Source organism: Nesoenas mayeri, assembly GCF_963082525.1.
Source record: "Nesoenas mayeri genome assembly, chromosome: 3".
NCBI lineage: Eukaryota > Metazoa > Chordata > Aves > Columbiformes > Columbidae > Nesoenas > Nesoenas mayeri.
In genome coordinates, this window is record NC_137544.1 from 913,455 (window position 1) to 937,385 (window position 23,931).

The window sequence follows — 23,931 nt, forward strand, 5'->3', positions numbered from 1 at the left end:
GTGCAGCCGAGCCCCGCTGGGGCCCCCCGGCCAGCCCCCGCACCGGCCGCTGCCCGGGACCACGACATGGGGCTCCGGGACAGAGACCCCAGCGCCTCCCTGTGCCCGTGTCACGCCGCACCGAGGAGCGTGTCCCCGTGCTCACAGGGACCCGCCCGGGGTGCAGTTTGTGCCCGTGGCTTCTGGTCCCATCTCTGGGCATCCCTGGCAGAGCCCGGCTCCCTCTGCCTGCCCTCTGGCAGGTGTTTCCACACCTGGATCCTATCCCATCCCATCCCCATCCCATTCCACCTGACCCTGTCCATCCCATCCCACTCCATCCATCCCACCCCATCCCATCCCACCCCGTCCCAACTCACCCCACTCCATCCCATCCCATCCCATCTCCAGGCTGAGTAGCTCCAGCCCCTCGGTGGCCCCTTGCTGTGCTCTCTCATCCCTCCTGTACAGGGGAGCCCAGCGCTGGGCCCCGTGCTGAGCAGAGGGAAGGACCATTCCCTCTCTCCCCCTCCTGATAACCCTTCTCGTGCAGCCCAGGACACCATTTGCCACCGTCACAACAAGGGCACGTTTCTGGTTCACAGTCAACTTGGTGTCCACCAGCAGCCCCGGGGCCTTTTTGGCTGAGCAGCTTTCCAACTGGGCAGCCCCAGCACACACTGGTGCCCTGGGGTTGTTCCTCCCCAGGGACAGGACTGTGTGCCTCCCCTCACCGAGGCTTGCGAGGTTCCTGCCCCCCCACTTCTCCAGCCTCTCTGTACCCCTCTGCACTGCTGAGCAGCACGACCCCCTGTCCCAGCTCCACGTCACCTCCAAACTTGCTGCCGGTACACCCTGCCCCGTCCTCCAGATCATTAATGGAAATGTTAAATGATACTGGACCCAGTACTGACCCCGGGGTACACTGGCTGTTCCTGGTCTCCAACTGGACTTAGTGCTGCTGATTCCTGGGCTCTGTGCCTGGCTGTGCAGCCAGTTCTCAGTGACCTCACTCATCCAGCCCCACGGCCGTGGCTTCTGCAGGAGGATCTCATGGGACAGTGTCAAAATCCTTCCCGAAGTCCAGATAGACAATGCCCACCGTGCTCCCCACGTCTGCCAGCCCTGCTGTTTCATCACGGAAGGTGCTCGGGTTGGCCAGGCCTGACCTCCCGCTGCCGAAGCCAGCCTGGCTTCTCCTGATGACTTTCTTGTGCTTAGAAATGGTTCCTGAGATTAGTTGTTCCATCACCTGCTTCCCATGGATGGAGGCGGGGGGACTCCTCTGTACCTAAACTGTCCCCCCACATCTGAGCAGTCCCCTTGTACCCAAACAGCCCTCACATGAAAGCAGCTCCCCCTAAACAAACACTTCCCGCGTGTCCAGGCAGCTCTCCCACACCCGAGCAGCCCCCAAGCCCACCAGCTCCCCGGTACAAGTCAAGAAGAGCCCCCGCACCGCCCTGGCCGCCGGCACCCCCGGCAGGGCTGCTGCTGCCGCCCGGTGCGGCGTCCGCGAGGGCACCCCCCACGCCCCCCCGTGCCCTCGGCTGGTGTGTCTGTGGGACCACGGGCTGGGCCCTCTCCGCCACCCCATCCTGGTGCCCGGGGCGGCGGCGCGGCCGAGTGGGACCCTCCGCCCCGGGGAGCCCGGCGGTGCCGGCTTCTCCCTCCCCCGAGGAGGGGCGTGGTCGTGGGGGCGTGGCCAGGGGTGTGGCCCCACCCCCGGCTCCTCTCTCCCTCTGCCCTGCGGGTCTGTGTGGCCGGTGCTGCAGCGGGGGGCGGGGCCGCGGCAGGGGGCGGGGCCTCGGCCGTCCCCGCGACGGGTGCCCGCGGTGCTGCTCGCTCCCGGCATGGAGCCACCGACCGGCACCGAGAGCGCCCGCCTGGTCAGCCCGCGGGGCGACCGCGCCGACGGCAGCCTGCGCCTCAAGAGGTACCGCCGGCACCGGCACCATCGCCCCAGCACCTCCATCACCCCTGGCACCTCCATCACCCCCGGCACCTCCATCACCCCCGGCACCTCCATCACCCCCGGCACCCTATCGCCCCGGCACCTCCTTCACTAGCACCTCCATCACCCCTGGCACCTCCATCATCCCCGGCACCGGCACCTCCGTCGCCAGCACTTCCAGCACCCCCATCACCCCCGGCACCGGCATCCATCGCCCCGGCACCTCTATCACCCATGGCACCCATCACCCCGGCACCTCCATCACAGGCACCCACATCACCCCCGGCACCCCCATCACAGGCACCCACATCACCCCCGGCACCCCATTGCCAGCACCTCCGTGAGCCCTGGCACCGCACGTCCAGCACCCCCATAGACCCCGGCACCCCCAGCACCCTCAGCACCATCACCCCCGGCACTACCATCGTCCCACCACCCGCAGCACCTCCATCACTGCACCTCCATGACCCCCGCACCACCACCCCTACCAGCCCGGCACTGCCACCCCCGGCACCCCATCACCCCCTGCTAGCGCCACCACCCCCCAGTGCCCCCACAACCCCTGGCACTGCCACCTCCATCATCCCCTGCATCTGTTACCCTCGATATCCCCGCACCCGCACTGCCGGCACCGGCTCTCCCTTCACCTCGGTTCCCCCATTCTCCCTGTCTCCTCGGTCCCCGCACCCCCGGCAGCGCCAGCTCCCACCCCTCGGGACCCGCAAGCCCCCGGCACGTCCAGCACTACCCGGCTCCCACGCCTCCCACCCTCCGACACTGGCACCCCCAGCACGTCCGTCCCCGCCAGCCCCCGCACCCTCATCCATCTGTCACGGACACCCGCACCTCCGCAGACCCTGAGCCAGCTCTGACCGTCCGTGCACCGGCACCTTCTTCCAGCCCACAGCGGCACCCGCACCCCCTGCACCGGCACCCACCCCTTTCCCGGTACCGGTAACTCCATCCTAGCGGAACCAGCATCCCCCCGTGAGCCCCCCTCGGCTGTCCGGCCGGCTGGTACCGGCACCCAAACGTCACCCACCCGCACCGGTACCGTCCATCCATCACCTCCCCGCACCGGTACCGTCCATCCATCACCTCCCCGCACCGGTACCTTCCATTCATCGCCTCCCCACACGGGCACACAGTCCATCAGCGCCCTGAGCCCCGGCCCCCGCTCGCCCCCCGCTTCCCACGCCTCACATCCCCGCACCGCCGCCGCGTCCAGCAGCCCGGCCCCAGACATCCCGGTCCCACCGGCACCTCCGCCGCAGGCACTCGCTCCCGCAGCGCTACCGACCCCGGCCCCGCCATCCCCCGTCCCGTCCGGGCTCCCCGCGGAACCGCCGCACAGCCTGGCTGAGGCGGGCAGCTCCGGCTACGGGGAGCCGGGGCCGGACCGTCCCCCGAGCACCGCCCCGAACCCCGGGAGCCCCGCGGCGACTCTCCTCCGCCACCGGCGGCCCCGTGGCTGCCCGTCCCGACGGGGCGCTCGGCCGGCGCGGGCCCGGCTCCTCCGTAGTTCCCGGTGCCCCGCCGGCGGCCCGGCCGCAGAGCCCGGTGCGGCAGCGGGACCCGCCGGTGGGCCGGGGCGGGGGCGCAGCTCGCGGGGACCGCAGCCGCTGCCGTTGTTGCCGGCTGCGGCGAGGCTGGGGCGGGCACACGGCGCGGCCCCCTGGGACCGGCCCGGGCACCGGGACAACCCCGCCGGGGTCGCACGGGCCGGGCCGGGGTACCGAGAGAGGCGGCGCCGTGTGCCCGGAGTCGGCAGCGGCCCGGCCAGCGGGAGCCCCGGGCCAGACTGTGGCTACCGGGAGTCCCGGGGGTGCCCGGGAGGGGCACCGGGAGCCGGTGCGGGCAGCTGTGACCCTCGCCTCCAGTCTCTTTGCAGGCTCTCCAGAGACCCTGGCACCACCGCGCCCCCCAGCTCCCCACTGCTGGTGCAGCCCCCTCGCCCCCAGCCCCGGCCAGGGGAGGCTCCAGGCCCGCCGGCAGCTGAGCATTGCCTGCGTCCTCTGCTGTGTCTTCATGGTCGGGGAGGTGATAGGTAACGGTGGGACAGGGACAGGTATGGGGGGCTGCCAGGGCACAGGGTGCCAGCTGCTCTGCACCCGCAGGCGGGTACCTGGCCCACAGCCTGGCCATCATGACGGACGCGGCCCACCTGCTGACGGACGTGGGCAGCATGTCCGTCAGCCTCTTCTCCCTCTGGGTCTCCACCCGCCCGCCCACCAAGACCATGAGCTTCGGCTGGCACCGCTCGGGTGAGTCGGGGGGGCACGGCTCTGTGGGACCCCCACTGCTGGGGTGGATGCTGACGGCTCCCATCCCTCAGAGACGCTGGGCGCGCTGGCCTCTGTCCTCTCCATCTGGGTCGTGACCGGGGCCCTTGTCTACCTGGCAGCCGCTCGCATCGTCAGCAACGACTACGAGATTGAGGCGCGAGCCATGCTGGCTACGTCCGCCTGCGCTGTCGGCGTCAACCTGGTGTACGTCCCACACAGGGCTGTGCGCACACCCGCCCCCCGCGCGCTCCTGGCCTTGGCCCTGGCCTCCCCTCCCACAGCCCTGCCCCACCTGTGCCCCTGGTACCTCAAGACCCCCAGCCCTGGCTCTCAGGTCACCTTCTGTCCCTGTGCCTTGTGTCTCCAAGCACTGTCTCCCCCTATTCCCTGTCCACCATACGTTGCCGGCTTCCAGCCTGTGTCCGTACATACTCCAGCCACACGTCCTCTGGACACCCAAAAGCAGCACCCCCACCCTGCGCCATGCCCAGCCGGAGCCCTGGCACATGCTCCAGGTCCAAATTCCTGTCCTGGCCCCACGCATCTCCCTTGGGTGCTGTGGCTGCCCCATCCCGGCTGACTCTCCAGCCCTGCCCCATGGTGGGACTCAGCCCTCTCCACCCACCTGGGGCGTGGGTGTCCCTGCCCGTGTCCCCTCTGCCTGTGCTGTGCGGGCACTGCTGCCTGCGTGTGGGTGCGGGCAGGGCCAGCACCGCGGCGCTGAGCCAGCCCTGCTCCCCCCAGCATGGCCCACATCCTGCACCAGTCCCCCGCCGGCCACGGCCACAGCGCAGGGGGCTACGAGCAGCTGGAGAGCGCTGGGGGCTGCGTGCCCGGCCGTGCCCCCCCGCCCGGCAGCACCAGCGTCCGTGCGGCTTTTGTCCACGTGGTGGGGGACCTGCTGCAGAGCCTCGGTGTCCTTGTGGCTGCCACCATCATCTACTTCAAGGTGCCCGGGCTGGACTCCCCTGCACTGCCTGTTGGAACAACTCCCCCAGCCCCATGCGGGGTGCTGGGGGGCACTGGCACCCCAAGCCTCTGCCCCCTGACCCCACACTGTGGCCAGCCTCACACAGCCCGTGTTCCCTGCAGCCCCAGTGCAAGATCGCAGACCCCATCAGCACCCTCTTCTTCTCGGTCTTCGTCCTCGGCTCCACCTTCACCATCCTCAGGGATGTCTTCAGAGTCCTCATGGAAGGTGAATGGTGGACAAGGAGGGTGTGGGGCCACGGGTGCAGGGTGCAAGGGGCTGGGAGGGTGCAATGGGCTAGGGGGGTGCGGGGAGGCCACAGGAGCTCCTCAGGGCTGCAGCTGCTACAGCCCCTCACCACCCAGTGCCCCGCTCTGTCCTTCCCGGCCCCTTGAGACCCCCCAGCACAGGCAAACGGCCCTGTGGTGAGAAGCTGCCTCACCCTGCAGCCACCGTCCCCAGCCTGGGGGAGCCCCCACCCCGGTGACCCCGCTGGGGGCTGGGGCCGGGTCTGCCCCTCTGTGACCGGGTGCTGCCGCAGGGACGCCACGGGGCATCGAGTTCGACGCGGTGAAGGAAGCGCTGCTGGGGGTGCGCGGGGTGAAGGGCACCCACGACCTGCACGTCTGGGCGCTGACGCTGAGCCACCATGCCGTGTCGGTGCACGTGGCTGTGGGTGAGTGCCCCCCAGCACCCACAGCCCCGGGCGCGGCGGGGGGACCCACTGGCCGCCCACACAGCGGGGGCTGAGCCGCGCTGCCCCGCTGTCCCCAGACGCCAGCGCCGACCCCGAGACGGTGCTGCGGGAAGCCACCAGCCAGCTGCAGAGCAAGTTCGGCTTTGCCGCGTGCACGGTGCAGGTGGAGCGGTACCGGGAGGAGATGGCAGCCTGCCGGCACTGCCAGGACCCCCGCGCCTGAGCCCCCACCCGCCGCACAGCCGGGTCGGGCCTGGCCCGGTCCCCATCCCACGGGCGAGCAGAACTGGCCCTGGAGCAGGGGGTGCAGCGCGGGAGTGGGGACGGCCACAGGGTGTCCCTGCGCTGCACCCACCTGCTGCTGCGGAGCCCCGGGAGGGGACAGTGCCCCCGAGGGCGCAGGGGACGGGGCACAGGGACACACAGCCTGGCCCCTGCAGCACAGGGGCTCCCCTGGGAATCTGCACCCCCAGCTGTGCCGGGAGGGGACCAGCCCCAAAGGGGGGGGGTCCTGCCCCAAAGGAGGGGGTACCAGCCCCAAAGGAGGGGGGTCCTGCCCCAAAGGAGGGGGGGACCAGCCCCAAAAGAGGGGGGGACCAGCCCCAAAGGAGGGGGGGTCCTGCCTCACCACACGTCCCCCCGCAGAGCCCTGCTGTCCCCTGCAGGAGAGGGGACAGGAGGGAGCCACTGCCGAAGGGCCCAAGGAAGCGAGGGGACATCCCCTGGGGGGGATCCCCGCCTCAGCTGTGGCCCCAGCTGCTCCTGTGCCCCATGGGGGGCGGGGCTGCCCCATGGCCATGGGCTGTGGGCCAGGGGTGCTGCCCCAGGGGGGTGCAGGGACATGGGGCTCGACCCGAGCGTGGCTGCCCCCGTCCCGGTCCCGCTCCCCCACCTTGGCCTGACCCATCCCCAGCGCTGTGAGTCTGTGTCTGTTGCCCCCGTGGAGTGTCTGTCTGTCTGTCTGTCTGTCCGTCTCTTTGTGCAAGGAGCCCAGCGGGCGGTGGCAGAGCCCGTGGCGCCAATAAACTTTTTGGAGAGCAGCAGCAGTGGCGCAGGCAGCCAGGAGGGGCTGGGGAGGGGGGACGGCCCCGGACCCCCACGAGTGCCGCAGCCGCGGCCGCCCCGCGCAAGCACCACAACCGGCCCTTAGAAAACAAACCACGTTTACTGCACAGCTGAACACAGGCTCAATGTGAGCAACTCCCGAGCTCCCGGCACCCTGCCCAGGACAGGGCTGGCCCGGCCCCTGCCTGCACCCGCACGGGGCTCAGGGGGCACGGGGGCAAGAGCAAGCACAGCCCCACGGGGGGGCCCACGGGGGCTTCCCCGGCACCGGGCCCCACGACCCGCAGCTCAACCCAGGGACACGCACCGGTCCCACCGCCCTCCCTGCAACCAGCTCAGACCAAACAGCGCAAAAGGAACTTTCTGGGCCCAGAGCACGAGTGTCCTGAGCATTCCAGGTGACGGCTGGGAGCAGCCGTCCCTCCCCGAGGCGGGGCCCAGAGGGTGAGAAGCACCGAGAGGGGGTGCACAGCCCCCCGGGCAGCACAGCCGGCCCCGAGCTCCTGCTCAGGGTGCGCGTGGCGGCAGAGGGACCCGCGGCGCTACTCTGCCGGCAGCGGGGAGCGCTCGGCGGGCCGGGGGCTGCCGGGCTCGGCCCCGCGCAGGGCGCTGAAGCGGGCCCGGCGCTCCAGGAGCAGCTCGCGGCCCACGCCGGAGGACAGTCCCGCCAGGCAGTGCACCCGCACGATGCCCGCCTGCCCCCCCGACACCAGCCAGCCCTGCGAGTCCAGGTTGGGGCTGAAGCGCACCTGCCGGGGGAGAGGGGGGTGGGACGGAGCGGGTTGTGGTGCCGGGACCGCGCACCACGGTCAGCCCGGACCGCGGGGACGCGGGGACACGCCGCCCTCACCTTGTGCAGGGACTCCAGCTGCAGGCGGTCGAGGTTGAGCTCCGCCGTCCCCTCCTGCCGGTGCATCCTGCGCGTGGGCTCCCGGCTGGGCAGGTTCCTGAAGCTGCGCTGTGGAGCGGCGGCACCGCCATGGCTGCGTGCGCGGGGCAGGAGCGCTGCTCGCACAGCGGCCCTGGCAGCGCCGGCACCATGGCACCGGCACCACGGCACTGGTGGGTGCTGCTCGCCCGAGGGACACGTGTCGCCCTCGGGGTCACCCACGGCAAAGGGCAGCAGGGCCAGGCCCTGGGCAGTGCGGTTGCAGCATGGCAGAGCCCAACCCATCTCCCTGTGGCCCCAAGCAGCTCAGACCCAGTCTCGGGACCCCCCTCCTGGGGCCTTGGGCACAGCCTGGTCTGGCCCAGGGGGAGCTGAGACCCCCCAGCTCCATCCCACAGCAGTGACCCCCCCTGCCCCATGAGTGGGGCTGCCTGCCCGTGGGGACCCCGGACTGGTGAGGGTCTCCGCAGAGGCCGCGTGGCAGCGCAGCCCATCCCCTGCGCTCAGGGCTGCCAGCCTGAGCTCCACCAGAGTGGGGGGCTGCTCCAGTACCTGAGTGGTGTCCCCTGCCCCTGTTGCTCCCACCCTCCCCGCCACAGCCCCACAGTCCCCAGGCTGCTCTCCCAACACTCTGTGACCATCCCACAGCCCCCACCCCCACCCCACAGCACCCAGCGCTGCTCCCACGGTCCTGCCCCTGTTCAGGACCCCCAGTCCCTGCCCTCCTACCAGGTCTGTGTCCCGAAACTTGATGTAGCTCTTGGTGACCATCTCGCTGTAGCGCCTGGTCTTGGGCAGCGCCTGCTCAGCGCCCTCCGGCCCCGCGGGGCTGCAGGGCAGCAGGTCGGCTTTGTAGACCGGCTGTGGGGGAGATGGGGCTCAGGGCAGGGTGGGGGGTCCCGCTGCTCCCCGCAGAGGGGGCTGAGCGGGGCTGGGGGCCCAGGAGCCTGTCCTGCCCCACAGCATGGCGAGGTTGGGGTGGGGGAGAGGCAGGAGGTGCTGCCGTAGGGGCAGGGGACAAACGGGGCACCACGCGTGTCACTGACACGACCTCCCCTTACAAATCTGCGGTCCGAGGAGCGCTTGACGTTGCGGGGGTTGACGGCCAGGTCGGGCAGCACCGCAGCCACCAGCTCGCCGGTGATGTCCCCTGCAGCCACCGTGTTCAGCCAGTCCGAGCCAGAAATGCTCTGCGGGAACGCAGGGTTTAGGCGGCAGGGTCCCCCCGCACCATGAACACCAACCCCGGGCAGGGACGGGCCCAGGGGTGCAGTCACCACCTCACCCGGCTGCCAGGGTCCCCTGTCGGGGGGCAGAGGGTGACCCCAAGGGCCTCGCCCCTAGCGAGCTGGGTTTGGAGCAGGCACCAACCCCTCCAGCGCAGCCCCTGGGGCAGAACCGCGCTGCAGCAGCCTCTTACCCACACGGTCCCCTTGCGAGGGGCCACAAAATATGCCTTGAAGCCCAAGTACCCGGCGTCGATGTAGTGGATCCCGCAGAGTCCGTAGCTGCAGCAGAAAGGATGAGGACGGAGCTCCATGCTGCTGCCCCAAGACAGCAGGAGCCAGGCAGCAGCCCCCCTCCCCAGAGACCCTGGGTGTTTTGGGGGGCCCCCTCACTCTAGCACCATGTCACAGCATTACGAGGCAGCTCAGGGCAGCTCCCAGAGGCTGAGAACACACCAAGACCCCAGAACCCATCTGCCAACCCGTGTCAGCGCGGGGCCACCCAGGAGCCCCAGGACAGCGTCCCCCTGGCCACACCGACACGTGCCGTGACCCAGCGTGGGCAGCGCCCTCGGCACAGCCCAACGCTCCTGAGGAGGGACAGACCACAGGGAGCCCCGAGGACACTGGCAACACGTGGGACGAGGCACGAGCAGCCCCCAGCTGCAGCCCTGGCCCCGGGCACAGAGCAGGCACCGCGGTGGCCCCGGAACTCACGAGGCACAGCAGTTGTCCTGGGCCACCGTGACGCCGTTGTAGGGCAGCAGCCAGGCCACCTCGGTGCTGAGGAACCGCTTGATGCTGTTGATGGGCTCATAGAGCCGCCGCAGGTCCCAGAACTTGATCTTGCGGTCACTCCCTGCCGTGACCAGGACGTTGCTGAGAACCAGGAGAAAAGCAGCGCTGAGACCCCAGCGCAGAGCCGTGCCCCGTCCCCGCCGCAGGGACACGGTGGCCACGGTCCCGCAGCACCGCGCTGCTCCACAGGCTCAACCCTCCTCACCTCACAAAACCCAACCCAACCTCTTCGGTGCCTCAGAGGGTCCCGTGCCGCCAGCACCGAGTGCTTGGAGCCCACCCCAGCAACGGAGCCCCAGCCCCCAGGCAGCACGCGCACCTGTCGGCCTTGCACCACTCGATGCTCCGCACCGCATGGTCGTGGGCCGGGAAGCACCGGAACGGGTAGAGCTTGAGGGAGCCGTCAGGCTGGCGCATGCACTGCAGCAGGGACTTGGTGAGCAGGTTCCAGATGGCCACGGTGCCTGCGGGACAAGACCCGCGGCCGTCAGGAGCTGCCCCGCGGCTGTGCCGGTGCTGCACTGTGGGGGATGCCCGGTGCTGCGGGACCCGGGGCAGCGGGACGGGCAGGGGCTGCAGGAGCTGCGAGGCAGCGGCTGAGCCAGGGCCGGGGTTTGGAGCAGGACAGGCTGGCTCGGGTACAGCAGGTCCTGAAGGGAGCTGCAAATCACCCCAAGCCAGACACAAACAAATCAGACAGATGGGGCTCAAGCCAGAGTCGCATCCTGGAGCCGACAGGTACATGAGGTTGCCCATGGGCAGCCCATGATAAGCATTTCTCCTGTCCCAGGAGCAGGCAGAGGTTCCTGTGTGGTGCCTGGCCCTGGCTGCCGCTCACCCTGATGCTTCCCACCTCCTCATCCTCCTTCCCCTTGTTCCCCCAGGAGAGGCTGAAGGAGCACAAAGCTCCGCTCGGTCTCTGCCGCCCGCAGGGTGAGGGTCAATCCCCAGCGGCTCTGCCGTGGGACGCAGTCCCTCTCGCGCACGACTCACCGTCATAAAAACCCGCTGCGAGGTGATGATGGGGCTTGGATGGCATCCAGGAGAGGCTGAAGCACTGCCCGCACTCGGACACGTTCCCGGCCTGGATGGAGCCCACCTGGAGCGTGGCGATGCACTGCACCTGCGGCCGAGGGACACGCATCACCTGCAGCCCACGCTGGTGCCACCGCGTCCCAAGAGCCAGGGACACTCAGGTGTGGGGCACGGCTCTGCTCTGCCGCCCCAAACAGCCCGGGGCCAGCGGGCTCTGCAGCCTCACGCCGCCCCAGCTGGAGACTCGCTGGGCACTGGGGGGACTGCGCTGGTGGGGACACTGACCTTGCAGATAACGTGCTTGTGGAAGGGCCCATCTAGAAGAGAGCAGAGGACGGTCAGGACAGGGGCCAGCTCTCCCAGGAGCTCTGTGGCAGGGGCCTGGCTCAGCGCTCCTCGGCCCTGTGCTGCCCCCCGTCCAAGCAGTGTCCCCACCACAAGCAGGGAGCAGGAAACCCGAGAGCAGGCAGCAGGAGCTCCCGCAGCCAGAGCTGCCGGCGCCAGAGGCAGCGACACCCCGAAAGGTGCCCGGGGCAGCGATGGGGCAGGGCTGACGTTCTCCCCACCCCAGAGATCTTCCCCCACCACTCCCGGCTGCCTCGATGGAAGACCCTTCACCGATCTCGACGCGACCCGCTGGCACACAAGGCCAGACCGGACCGCGGCTGCCCGGGGAGCGAAGGAGCAGCCGTGTGGGATGGATGGATGTGCTGAAGGCGGCCAGGGCAGCGGTGACAGGCTGGAGCAGCCCGGGCAGCGACTCCCGGGGTGACACACTGTGCTGAGACCCCCACGCCCAGGACGAGGTTCCTGCAGGACCACAGGCACCAGCTTTGTCTGCCGGAGACACCTCTGGGTCAGACCCCGTCCCCTGCGCGGGGCTGTGCTCAGGCACAGCCAGCACCAGCGCAGCGCGGCCGCACCCGCAGCACGGCAGCCGCGGCGGAGGCGGCATCACACCGAGACAGCAGCCGTGCATCTTCCCGGCATCTCCACCGCAGCCGGGGCTCAGCACGGAGAGCAGCCCCGGCGCTGCCAGGCACAGTCCCCCGCTGCGGTACGGGGAGCCCCGGTGATGCCGGCACAGCCGAGCTGGGAGCTCCCACAGGACCCAGCGCCGCAGCCTGGCACCGATCCTGCAAACCCATAGCCCAGCGCAGTGGTGAGACATGGTGACAGGGATGGGATGTGCAGCCACAGCCGGGAGACGTGACGTGACCAGACCCAGCCCGGCTGCAGGAGCCGTGTGGGCTGGGAAGGATCCGCGCCTGCCGCAAGCTGCCCACGTGGGGCCTGCGGCAGCCGGCACGAACCATCCAGAGCTGCGCCGAGAGCGGCACGACGCGGCGACGGGGGTCGGCAGCCGCGCTCGGTGCAGAGAACCCATTTCCATTGTCAGCCGTGGACGCGTGGGCCGTTGGCCGCGGCTGACTGACCACGGGCAGCACGCACAGGCCATCAATCTCGCCCGGCGCCCAGCAGATGAGACCATTACAAGCGCCATTAGTCCGAGCAGCCGAGCGCGCCGAGCCCCAGGTCCCCACCACGACAAACAGCTCGAGCCGGGCTGGTAGGAGCAGCTCTGCCGTGAGAAGACGTGCTCCCAGCGGCAAGCGGGGCGGTGCGGAAAGGCTGCGGAACACGCCACGGCAGCAACGCCTCGCGCTGAGACCCGCTGCATCACAGCAAGCCTGCCCAGAGTGCCCCCCAGCGCAGGGCCCGGCCTCACCAGGGCTGTCCCCAGAGCTGTCCCCAGCCGGGCTGTGGCACTGTCCCCCGGAGACCGAGCTCGCCTCCGTGTCAGCAGCGCTTTGACGTCCTTTGACATCAAAACGCAGCCCCGCTCCCCCTGCCGTGCCTCTGCCAGAGGGCAGCAGCGACTGGTCCCAGCTGCACCGGGTGATTTGGGGTGCCCCTGAGCCGTGCCCCATGGCCGTGCCCCAGCTCGGCCCCGGCACAACCGGCTCTCCCCAGCACGGGTAGGGGGCCCTGGCCCCGGGCTCGCCCGCCGCCCCCCAGCACGGTGGGAGGGGGCTGGGACAGCCCTGCCCGGCGCCGCGGCTCTTCCTACCTTTTACCTGGGCTCTCTTGGCGCGGTGCAGGGCTCCGGGGTGCGGCAGCGCGTACAGCACCACCTTCCCGTCCGAGAAGGCCACGGCCAGCAGGCCCAGCCGGCTCATCTGCGGGTGCTGCGGGATGACACGGGGGCTCAGGCCAGGCTTCAGCGAGGACGCGCGGAAACCCCGGGGGAAACCAAGGGCAGACCCCCCACGGCTGGGGGTCCCGCTGCAGCCCACCCACCTGCCTGGCAGCGTCGGGCGGCTCCCAGGCGCCGCTGGGGCAGAACTTCATGTCCCAGACGCAGCCGTGGTCAGTGGCGATGGCGTAGGCCAGCGCGGCTTTGTCGGTAGAGCTGCAGGCATGGGTTGAGCCGTGATGAACGTGGGAGCCCAGCAGCCCCAGTATACACCAGCAGCCCCAGTATACACCAGCAGCCCCAGTATACACCAGCAGCTCCAGTGTACACCAGCAGCCCCAGTGTACACCAGCAGCCCCAGTGTACACCAGCAGCTCCAGTGTACACCAGCAGCCCCAGTATACACCAGCAGCCCCAGTGTACACCAGCAGCCCCAGTGTACACCAGCAGCCCCAGTATACACCAGCAGCCCCAGTATACACCAGCAGCCTCAGTGTACACCAGCAGCCCCAGTATACACCAGCAGCCCCAGTATACACCAGCAGCTCCAGTATACACCAGCAGCCCCAGTATACACCAGCAGCTCCAGTATACACCAGCAGCCCCAGTATACACCAGAAGCCCCAGTATACACCAGAAGCGAAGCTGGCCACCAGCACAACCTCCACAGGGCTCAGGCCGTGGTTGGTGGCGCTGGCAGAGGATGAACCCGCTTGGCCATGGAGGAAGAAGAGGCAGGACCCTGTCCCGTCCCCGGGAGCCCGTCCCCGGGAGCCCGTCCCCAGCCAGGCCACTCACCCCTGCTCCTGCTGCAGCGCGCCCAGGCCCCAGAGCTGCAGGAGCATGGGGCCGCCGTGCAGCCCAGCCACGCTGTGCGTCTCCTCCATGCTCCCGTGGCAGTAGATGGCCACGTACTGCGCCGCCGCCGAGCCCTCCGGGGACGGGCACCACTCCATGGCCCACACGGGGCCGCCCACGAAGAAGGAGACGTCCAGGCGCTCGGCGTGGGGCTGCAGCGAGTTGAACCTGCCGGGGGGTGGGTGAGAGCAGCGTGGGGCAGGTGGAGGCCCCCAGGCAGGCTGCAGGGTGGCTGCTCAGGCCCCCCGGCCCTTGGCCCCGCAGCCCTGGGGCCACAGCCTGTCCCAGCACGATGGTCACTGCCCCGCAGTCCCCGCGCACCCGCCACTGACCTGTTCACCCGGTACAGGACACCATTGTCTTCAATGCCCTCCCGCTGGATGGAGAAGAGGGGAGACTTCTCCTCTGCTGGCAGGTACGGGGCAGCTTCGCTGGGGGGGCAGCAGGTGAGGGGACACCTCCCCACCCCCCAGAATAGCCCCACGTCCCAGCACCCGTCCCAGCCCCACACAGCCCGGCTGCCCCCGCTGCCCACCCTCAGGGCTGCTGAAACTCCATGGCCAAATCCACGAGACTCCCGAAGCCCACGACAAGAAGGCGCCACGCTGGGGCCCAATCCCATCAGTGGGACAGGGGGTTCAGCACCCACCGTGCCCTCGTTCCCCCCAGCATGGCCGGGTCCTGCCCCATCCCGCAGCCCGCGTGCAGGCAGCGCCTGTGCCCCGTGTCCCTCAGCCCCTCCCCGGGTACCTGTCAGAGAGACACGTCCACTTGTGCGCCAGCGGGATCCAGTCGGGAAACTCCCACTGCGAGTGCTGCTGGTCCCGCCTGCAGCCGTGTCAAACCTCAGCCACGGCCCCGCTCCACGTCTGCCCGCGCACAGGCAGCCCCCGCACCCCGACATGGCACAGGGAGCCCCCGCACCTCGACATGGCACAGGCAGCCCCTGCACCCCGACATGGCACAGGCAGCCCCCCTTGCACCCCGACATGGCACAGGCAGCCCCCCCCGCACCCCGACATGGCACAGGCAGCCCCTGCACCCCGACATGGCACAGGCAGCCCCTGCACCCTGCCCATGGCACAGGCAGCCCCTGCACCCCGACATGGCACAGGCAGCCCCTGCACCCTGCCCATGGCACAGGCAGCCCCTGCACCCTGCCCATGGCACAGGCAGCCCCTGCACCCCGACATGGCACAGGCAGCCCCTGCACCCCGACATGGCACAGGCAGCCCCCGCACCCTGACGTGGCACAGGCAGCCCCTGCACCCCGACATGGCACAGGCAGCCCCCGCACCCTGACATGGCACAGGCAGCCCCTGCACCCCAACATGGCACAGGCAGCCTCCGCACCCTGACATGGCACAGGCAGCCCCCCCCCGCACCCCGACATGGCACAGGCAGCCCCTGCACCCCGACATGGCACAGGCAGCCCCTGCACCCTGCCCATGGCACAGGCAGCCCCTGCACCCCGACATGACACAGGCAGCCCCTGCACCCCGACATGGCACAGGCAGCCCCCCCCGCACCCCGACATGGCACAGGCAGCCCCTGCACCCTGCCCATGGCACAGGCAGCCCCTGCACTCCGACATGGCACAGGCAGCCCCCCACCCCAACATGGCACAGGCAGCCCCCGCACCCTGCCCATGGCACAGGCAGCCCCTGCACCCTGCCCATGGCACAGGCAGCCCCTGCACCCCGACATGGCACAGGCAGCCACCGCACCCTGCCCATGGCACAGGCAGCCCCTGCACCCTGCCCATGGCACAGGCAGCCCCTGCACCTCGACATGGCACAGGCAGCCCCCGCACCCTGCCCATGGCACAGGCAGCCCCCGCACCCTCCCCGCTCCGCCACCCATGGTGCTTCTGCAGGTGACAGGGCACCATCCGCAGCAGCTGCTGGTGGAATGCCGACATTCCCGATGGCAGGGGGACACTGTGACAGTGACGGCATCCAGGGCAACAGCAGCCGCTGCTCCCCACAGCCCAGCCCAGCCCCCGACCCCCACTCACAGGCTGCAGGTGAGGCTGGAGCACTTCTCCACCGGGGCCATGATGGAGTTGTGGAAGCCGTTGGGAGCGAGGCCGCGGCAGAGGGGCTTGGATCTCTGGGCATAAGAGCAGACTGAGAGCAGGACGTGGCGCCAGGGCCCGGCCCAGCTGCCTCTGCCTGCCCAGACGTTCCCACGAGCCCCTCGGGGACCCGCCTGTCCTAAACGGCACTGACGCGGCCCACCGGCACAGAGCTCTCCCCAGCCACAGCCCTCGCCAAGACCATGTCACACTGGGCTAACGACACAAAGTCCCACTCTGGGGACTTGCACAACATACAGGACAGCACCCAGGATCCGGCCTTCACCTCCCACGGGCTCCAGCAGAGCCCAAGACCCCCGCATCTCTCTCCCAGGAGCACCCATGTCCATCCCCATCCCACCTCTGCCTGCAGTTCAGCCCAGAGAGCTCATGCCTGGACCATGGCTGACGGGGGCTGTGCTGTCCCCAGGTCCTGCTTCAGGGCTGTCCTGCCCCCAACAGCCAGGGGTGGGGACACCACACGACAGCTCAGACACTTTGTGTTGTTCCTGCCAGGCCAAAGGGAGGAAGCGGCCACAGCAGAGACCTTGCCCTTACCCCTGTGGGTGACGTCTTCCCTCCCTGTCCTCGCAGCACCTCCAGCTCCGGCTCCGACACCTCACTGAGCGGCGCATCGCTCCCCTCCTCCTCCTCTGCCTGCAGCAACACCTCCTTTGAAGGCACGAAGTCAGCATCTCCTGCAGGATCATCGCTATCTGTTTCCTCCTTCTCCTTCTTCCTCCGGCCCCGGCGCTTCTTCTGGACACGCTCAAGCTCTGGAGCCGGCTCCTGGGCACCCTCGGTGGGAGCTGGAGGTTGGCACACAGACGACAGCTCCTCCGCCAGCTGCTGCAGGTACAGCAGAGCCCTGGGACACCGAAGGCATCGCCCGGAGGTGAACAGAGGGACCGTGCAGGGACCAGCGCCAGGTCTGGGCAAGCAGTTTGCTGGGCTGCGGCAGAGCCCACCTGGATGCACTGCCCGCCTCCAGGCCCGCCATGGGGTCAGCCAGCGTCCCCGGCCCTCCCCAGTGAACACACCCAGCGGGCAGAGCAGCTGTGGCCGTCTGCCAGCCAGAATGCAAGAAAACCAGAGATCTTCCTGCGAGCGCCCTCAGCAAAGGGAGCTCCAGGCACCCGCTGCCGGCGCTGCATCTCCCTCTGTGCAGCAGCACGAGGGGACCAGGGCACTGCAGCCCCAACAGCCCTGCCCCTGCAAAACGGGGCTCGCACAGGCCCTCGGAGAGCACCAGCACTGCCCGAGCTGCAACCAGAGCCCCCATAGCACAACCCCCCAGCTCTGCCCTTCCAGCAGCACGGGGCTTGCACAGTGTGTCCTGCTCGCCACTGGATAAGCCTCCTCCTGGCTTTGCCAGCAACCAGGGAAACCTCTTCCCCACCGCAGGCAGCCCACTGCGGCCAGACAGCACTACCTGTGAGCCCATCGCGGCCCCCGTGAGCCCATCGCGGCCCCTGCGAGCCCATCGCGGCCCCGCGAGCCCATGCGCATCCCTTGCGAGCCCATCCCAACCCCTGTGAGCTCATCCGCATCCCCTGCGTGCCCATCCATGGCCCCTGCTGTCCCCCCACCCCCTCGTCCTGGACCCAAACGCCTTCTCCCAAAGCAAGAAAAGGTCATTTCGTGAGGAACCAGTTTGTCTCACCAACGTGCAACCAAGTCCTTCAAGGACACCAAGCCCCCTCAGGCAAGGCTGAGGTCTCAAGGAATCCCTCCAAGAGCAGCATCTGCCCCTCTGCCCAACCTCTCCTGTGACCCCAGGCCCCCCTGCCCCTGCTCACACTTTGGCTGCCCGTCTCTTGGGGCGCCCGCCGGGGGGTGTCTCGGGCCCATCCTCTGCCTCGTTGCTCCCCAGGACCTTCTGCAGGCAGAGGGGCTGTGGCGCCGGGCACTCCAGGTCCTGCGACAGCTTCAGCAGCAGCATCTCCGCCTTTGGCTTGCGACCGCGCTTCCCGGGCGCCTTGCGGGGCGGCACGGACCCATTCTCCGATGTCACCGAGGGCTCACCCTGCGCCTCGGTCCCCACAGGGGCTTGGCCATTGGCACCACAAGGATCATTTTGGTCTTTGGGTTTTTGGGTGGTTTTCAGCTGAGATTTGGTACTTTCCCCTCCGTCTTCAGAATGATCCAAACCGTCTGGCTCTCTCAGTGGAGACAGCTCCCCTGCCCAAAATAAAACCCAGCAATCAATAAAAACTCTCCAGGGCCCCTCAGCACCCATGAGTCCCACTGGGGCACAATGTGGTGCCTCTGATGGGATTTGAACCTCCTACCCAATATCGCTCGGGCGCCTTAGCGCCTGCCGGTCCCCCTGGGACACAATGCAGTGCCGGGGGTTCGAATCCCCCTGTCCTCCCGGGACACAATGCGGTGCCAGCGGTTCGAATCCCGTCCTCCCCCCGGGATACGATGCTGTGACGGGAGTTCGAATCCCGCTGTCCCCCCTGAGCACGATAAGGTCCTGGGGTTCGAATCCCGCTGTCCCCCCTTGGCACGATAAGGTCCCGGGGTTCGAATCCCGCTGTCCCCCCTTGGCACGATAAGGTCCCGGGGTTCGAATCCCGCTGTCCCCTCTCGGCACGATAAGGTACCGCGGTTCGAATCCCGCCTGCGGCACCGCATCCTGCCCCGGTGAGCGACCCCCTCCCGCAGTGGTCCCGGTCCCCGCCCGCTCCTCGGTACGTACGGAACGCTCGGGATTCCCCGTCCCGCACCGGGCTGCGGCTCCGGCTGCGGCCCCTGGGCACCGAGCCCCGTCCCGCGCGGCCCCGGCGGCTCCGCTCCCGGCAGCGCGGCCCGCGGGAGGAGCTGGACGCCATCCGGGTGGCTCCAGCCGGGCTGCCGGTGCCGCCGCCTCCCCGCTGCGGGGCCGCGCCGCAAGGAGCGAGGCGGATACGGAAGCGGCGGCGCGGGGAGATGACGAAGCGCCGGTGAGGTTCTGGTTTCCATGCTCTACCGCCCCCTAGCGGCCCGTGAGCGCGCGCGGCTCCGCGTCCCGTAGGGGGCGGGATTCGGAGGGACGGAACCGTCCCGGCAAAACCGGGCACGTCCGCGCGGGGACATGAGGGGTGTGGGCAGGACAGTGCGGGTGAACCCCCGAGGGAGGGACCCCCAGAGCGAGGGGACACGCGGTGAGAAGGGACGAACCGGGACTTGGGTCGGGGCAACCCCGGTGTCGGTCCAGGCTGGGGATGCAGGGGTGGGGAGCAGCCCCACGAGAAGGACTTGGGGTGCTGGGTGAGAGACTGGCCATGGCCCGGCCATGTGCGCTGGCAGCCCAGAACCCACCCGTGTCCTGGGCTGCGTCCCCAGCCCCGGGAGCAGCAGGTTTGGGGGATTCTGCCCCTCTGCTCCTGTAGTGACAGGACAAGGGTGATGGTTTTAAACTAAAGGAGGGAGATTCAGGCCGGACATGATGCAGAAATTGTTTGTGCTGAGGGTGGTGAGAGCCTGGCCCAGGTTGGCCAGAGAGGTGGTGGCTGAACCATCCCTGGAGACATCCCAGGCCAGGCTGGACGGGGCTCTGAGCAACCTGAGCTGGTGAAGATGTCCCTGCTCATGGCAGGGGAACTGGGGGAGATTTAACGGTCCCTTCAACCCAAACCATCCTGTGAGTCACTGATTTTGGGGTACAAGGAGCAGGTTGGGGATGTTCCCAGCCAACATCCCCAAGTGCTCACCAGCCCCTGCTGCCTTTCACCCCAGTCCGAAGCAGCAGCTTTGCCAGGTTTCACTTTCATACTCCACTACAGGCAATGGTGTGATTTCCAGGAAAGCTGGAGCTCCCTGTGCTGTCTCGATAAACAGGAAACCACAGCCCGTTCTGGGGAGCGGGGACTATAGAAGAGAGAGTTTGGGGAGGGCTGGGATCAGCCTGGGAGCTGCCGAGCACCCGAGGGAGACGGTAGGACCTCGGGGATGAGCTGTGGGAGGGGGAGCCGGGGATCAGCACAGAGCAGGGATCTCATTTGTCTTCTGCTCTGTATTTCACATGTTTTCCTGTAGATGGAGAGATGCCAGGGAAGGAAAAAAGGGGGTTTTGGGCAGGAGGCGGGTGGTCTGTGCTGTGAGTGTGTCTGGAGGAAGCAGCCTTTGCTCGCCAGCCCGTTTGCAGAGCTGTGGGCACCAGTGTGTGCCGGGGCTGAGCTGGGAGGGTGTGCTGGCCTGAAGCCCAGCCGTGCCGGGGGCCGGGAGCCGTGCACGCTCTGCACCCTGATGCCATTTGCTTCCCCGCTCTGGAGACAGGGACGGGGCTGGGCCGTGTGCGAGCGAGACTCAGGGCCAAGGGCAGGTGGGACGGCAGCCCGTGGCCTCGGGAGCTGAACGGATAATTGGGGGAACATCGTGGGTAAAAACCTCTTCGGTGGCGTGCTCTCTGTCAGCGTTACGGGGTGCAGAAGCCATGGGTGCTGGGGAGCCGTCCTGGGGCTGGCAGCGCGGGCAGCTTGGGTGGTGTCTCTGTCTGCTGTGCCGCTCTTAGAGACCGTGGCAGCGCTGGGGTAACGAGCAGCACTGTGCTGGAGGAGGAGGACGGGGAGATGCTGGTGGCTGCGGCGTTTCCTTCCCAAGCAGCCGTCCCGCGCACTGGGGCTCTGCTTCCCAGGGAGCGGCTGGACGCCTGCCCGACCATGGGCAGTGGGGAGCAAACACCCTCCTTGGCTTTGCGAGCGAGCGCAGCCTTTGCCGCTTCCTCAGCTCTCCTGGTTGTGACCAGGAGTGGTTCTTGCTTTTGCTTTTCCACTTCTCTCCCCTGTCCCACTGTCAGGAGTGCACGAGCTGCTTGTGGGACCTTAGTCACTGGTGGGGAACAACCCACCATGGGGTTTCTGCCCCTCTCTTTGGGGGGCTGGAGCTTCCCCCACAGCAGCAGATGCAGGATCTGGCCAGTGGTGGGAGGGGGCACGTGCTGCCATATTGTCAGTGCTGTTCCCCCAGAAGTTTCCTGGGCAACCTGAGCCTGAGTGGACAGCACAGACATTAACTGGGCAGCCTGAGTCCTCCTGCCTGGAGCTGGTGTCCAGCTCTGCAATCACAGATCAGCCAGCTCGGCATCCTTCAGCCTGCTCTGCATCCTTCCACACCTCCTTCTTTGTGTCAGCACTGGTGTGGCCAGCAGGCCCAGTGCAGTGACCGTCCCTGTGCTGGGACCTGGGGAGGCCAAACCGTGAATCTGGTGGGCAGTTCTGGGCCCCTCACGCCAAGAAAGGCCTTGAGGTGCTGGAGCAAGTTGAGAGAAGGGAACGGAGCTGGTGAGGGGCTGGAGCACAAGTGTGATGGAGCGACTGAGGGACCTGGGGGGTTCAGCTGGAGAACAGGAGCTGAGGGGAGACCTTCTGATCTCTGACCTGCCTGAAAGGAGCTTGGAGCCAGGGGGGTCGGGCTCTGCTCCCCAGGAACAAGCGCCAGGAGCAGAGGAAACGGCCTCAAGTTGCCCAGGGGAGGTTGAGGTTGGATGTGGGAACAATTTCTTCCCCAAAGGGCTGTGGGGCATTGGAACAGGCTGCCCAGGGCAGTGCTGGAGTCACCAGCCCTGGAGGGGTTGAACACACGTGGAGATAAGTTTCTTAGGGGCATGGGTTAGTGGTTGACTTGGCAGTGTGAGGTTAATGGTTGGACTTGATGATCTTGAGGGTCTTTTCCAACCAAAAGGATTCTGTGTTTTTCCCCTTGAGAAAGCCAAAGTGGCTGCTCGGTGGTGCACAAGTGTTCGGTCCTATTCCTGAGTAACTCCTGGGCACCTTTTGCTGTGTGCAGAAGAGACTCTGCATCAGCAGTTTTGTACTGTGCCTCTGTCCCTGTGCTGATGTACACAATGGATATGTGGGTTTAGGATGTTGCGGTTTAAGCCCACAGGCAGCTCAACACCACATGGCTGTTCCCTTGCTCTCCTTCTGTGTGAGGTGGGGGAGAGAACTGGGGACAAAAGGGTAAACCTCATGGATTTAGATAAAGACAGTTTAATAGGACAGAAAGGAGAAGAAAGTAATGATGAAGATAATAATAATAATATAGAATGTACAGAACAAGTGATGCACAATGTAATCGCTCACCACCCACTGAGTGATGCCCAGCCTGTCCCTGAGAAATGACCCCACCAGCTTTCTCCTAGGTTACATGCTGAGCCTGACGTCACATGGTGTGGAATATCCCTTGGGTCAGTTGGGGTCAGCTGGGGTCAGCTGTCCCAGCCGTGTCCCCTCCCAGCTTCTTGTGTACCTGTTTGCTGGTGGGGTGATGTGAGAAGCAGGAAAGGCCTTGACTCTGTGTAAGTCCTGCTCAGCAGAGACTAAAACATCACAGTATCACAGTATGTTTGGCATTGGAAGGGACCTCAAAAGATCATCCAGTCCAATCCCCCTGTTGGAGCAGGAACGCCCAGGTGAGGTCGCACAGGAACATGTCCAGGCGGATTGGAATGTCTCCAGAGAAGGAGACTCCACAACCCCCCTGGGCAGCCTATTCCAGGCTCTGACACCCTCACTGAGAAGAAGTTTTTTCTCAAATTTAAGTGGAACCTCTTGTGTTCCAGCACATCCCGATGTTATCAAGATTATTGTCATCCTAAATCCAAACCACAGCACTGCACCAGCTGCTAGGACAAAAATTAACTCTGTCCTAGCAAAAACCAGCACAAGGTCCCAGGTGAAACCCTCATCTGGAGAGCACCCCAAGAAGGCTCTGATGAGTGTTTGTTGGCTGAGAATCATCACTGGTGGAGAGGGGGTGACCTCCACTGCTCCCTGGAGTGAATCCTCCCCGTGGGTGGGTTGCCATTGCTAAAGAAATGCTCTTGACCTCAGGTTTCCCATAGCAGAGTCTCAGTTGCCTGTTCTTAAAAAAGTAATTTAATCAAAAGATGATAAAATAAAAAATAAATGGAACAGTACAGCAAAGAAACAATCTGGACTGGTTTCCTCTCTATCTGCAGGTCCTGGCCTTCACAGTCCCATCACCGAGTGACCAAATCATGACAGGTTCATGATATGCGGCCTGGAATTCCAGCAAGCCTGGCCAATTATGTTCAGTTTGTGTACTCGTGCTAAAAGACATTATTCAAACAACAGAACAGAGCTAAAAGAATCAAATACAATTTAGGAGTTGTTTTGGTCAACCTTGTCCTGCAACAGCCACTTTCTGACTGTCTGGTCTTCTTCTTTAGGATTTTGGACCTTTCCTTCTTGCTGTTTTTCTTCCTGAGCTGTTGAGGTGGTCCCCATCTTCTTCTGAAGACCCCAGCCTTGTCCCCCAGGCCGGCCAGGTGACGGTGCACTGTCCCAGCTGAGCGGGGGACCTTGGCTGCCTGTGTCCGCTGGAAAGTCAAGTGTCTGACTGAACGGAGTGTCTGCTGGGAGGTGAGGTGAGTCAGACCCACATCCCTTGAGTTATTGCCTAAGCCTTCAATGGCTTTTAAGGAAACGCTGGCACTAAAGGCTCCCTCTGAAAGGGTCCCAAGCCCCCTGGATCAATACCAGTGTTGGAAGGGCTTAGTAAGAGTCTCGTGTTGTTGGTGGGACAAGAGCTGAATGCATTGAAAGGTTTTGTGCACAGAAGGAATCTCTTCAGTATCCAACTGAATTGAGGCAGAGAAAATTAGCAGCTTTGTATTATAATGCAAAAAAACAGGTGTAAAGATACATGTACAGTGAGAGCGTCAGCTGCATTGAAGTACCAGGAAACAACCTTTTGAGTGCATATGGGAAAATAAGTGAAGGGGAGACAAGAAACAAATCCAGAGAGGGACACAAAGGGGATAGATGGGGGTCCCGCACACAAGGCCAAAGATCCAAAGTCTCCCGTCACTGATGAGGGGCCAACAGGATGCTCCAGACACAGCTCTGGACAGGGACAAGTTGGATTTTTCCCAGCCGCCGGGGTGAGAACGA

At 66.6% G+C, this 23,931-nt stretch overlaps 2 protein-coding genes across 9 annotated transcripts; one reads left to right on the forward strand and one right to left on the reverse strand.

Annotated features, from left to right (window-relative positions):
- Positions 1 to 1,832: 1,832 nt before the first annotated feature.
- SLC30A3 (solute carrier family 30 member 3) lies at positions 1,833 to 6,108 on the forward strand (the record flags this gene model as incomplete). Its single annotated transcript, XM_080340908.1, has 8 exons — positions 1,833 to 1,915; positions 3,814 to 3,980; positions 4,051 to 4,197; positions 4,269 to 4,422; positions 4,963 to 5,167; positions 5,311 to 5,416; positions 5,730 to 5,864; positions 5,963 to 6,108. 8 exons carry the CDS (start codon positions 1,833 to 1,835, stop codon positions 6,106 to 6,108), a joined length of 1,143 nt encoding a protein of 380 aa, XP_080197034.1.
- A 923-nt stretch (positions 6,109 to 7,031) lies between these two features.
- On the reverse strand, positions 7,032 to 18,910 carry GTF3C2 (general transcription factor IIIC subunit 2). 8 transcript variants are annotated; one of them, XM_080340841.1, is made up of 18 exons: positions 18,735 to 18,910; positions 17,830 to 18,211; positions 16,589 to 16,898; positions 15,971 to 16,065; positions 14,704 to 14,781; positions 14,286 to 14,384; positions 13,894 to 14,121; positions 13,200 to 13,311; positions 12,970 to 13,087; positions 11,184 to 11,215; positions 10,857 to 10,986; positions 10,183 to 10,327; positions 9,783 to 9,944; positions 9,260 to 9,347; positions 8,901 to 9,029; positions 8,569 to 8,700; positions 7,801 to 7,908; positions 7,380 to 7,699 (listed from the first exon to the last, which is right to left on the reverse strand). In XM_080340841.1, the coding sequence occupies exons 1-18, from the start codon at positions 18,865 to 18,867 to the stop codon at positions 7,493 to 7,495; spliced, it is 2,688 nt and encodes an 895-aa protein (XP_080196967.1). In that variant the 5' UTR covers positions 18,868 to 18,910; the 3' UTR covers positions 7,380 to 7,492. The 8 variants fall into 8 exon arrangements, with proteins under 8 accessions (XP_080196961.1, XP_080196962.1, XP_080196960.1 ...); XM_080340835.1 differs by having other exon boundaries at positions 7,032 to 7,699; positions 8,569 to 9,029; positions 15,971 to 16,056; XM_080340836.1 differs by having other exon boundaries at positions 7,032 to 7,699; positions 8,569 to 9,029; positions 10,183 to 10,283; positions 12,977 to 13,087.
- Between the last annotated feature and the right edge of the window lie 5,021 nt (positions 18,911 to 23,931).

Excerpts from the sequence above, each read along its gene's own strand:
- GTF3C2 (XM_080340834.1), bottom strand. The coding sequence starts at position 18,867 with ATGGCGTCCAGCTCCTCCCGCGGGCCGCGCTGCCGGGAGCGGAGCCGC. Across the intron at positions 14,385-14,703 it reads TGGACGTGTCTCTCTGACAG|CGAAGCTGCCCCGTACCTGC; the intron begins GTACCCGGGGAG and ends CTGCCCCCCCAG. Across the intron at positions 14,122-14,285 it reads GTCCTGTACCGGGTGAACAG|GTTCAACTCGCTGCAGCCCC; the intron begins GTCAGTGGCGGG and ends ACCCCCCGGCAG.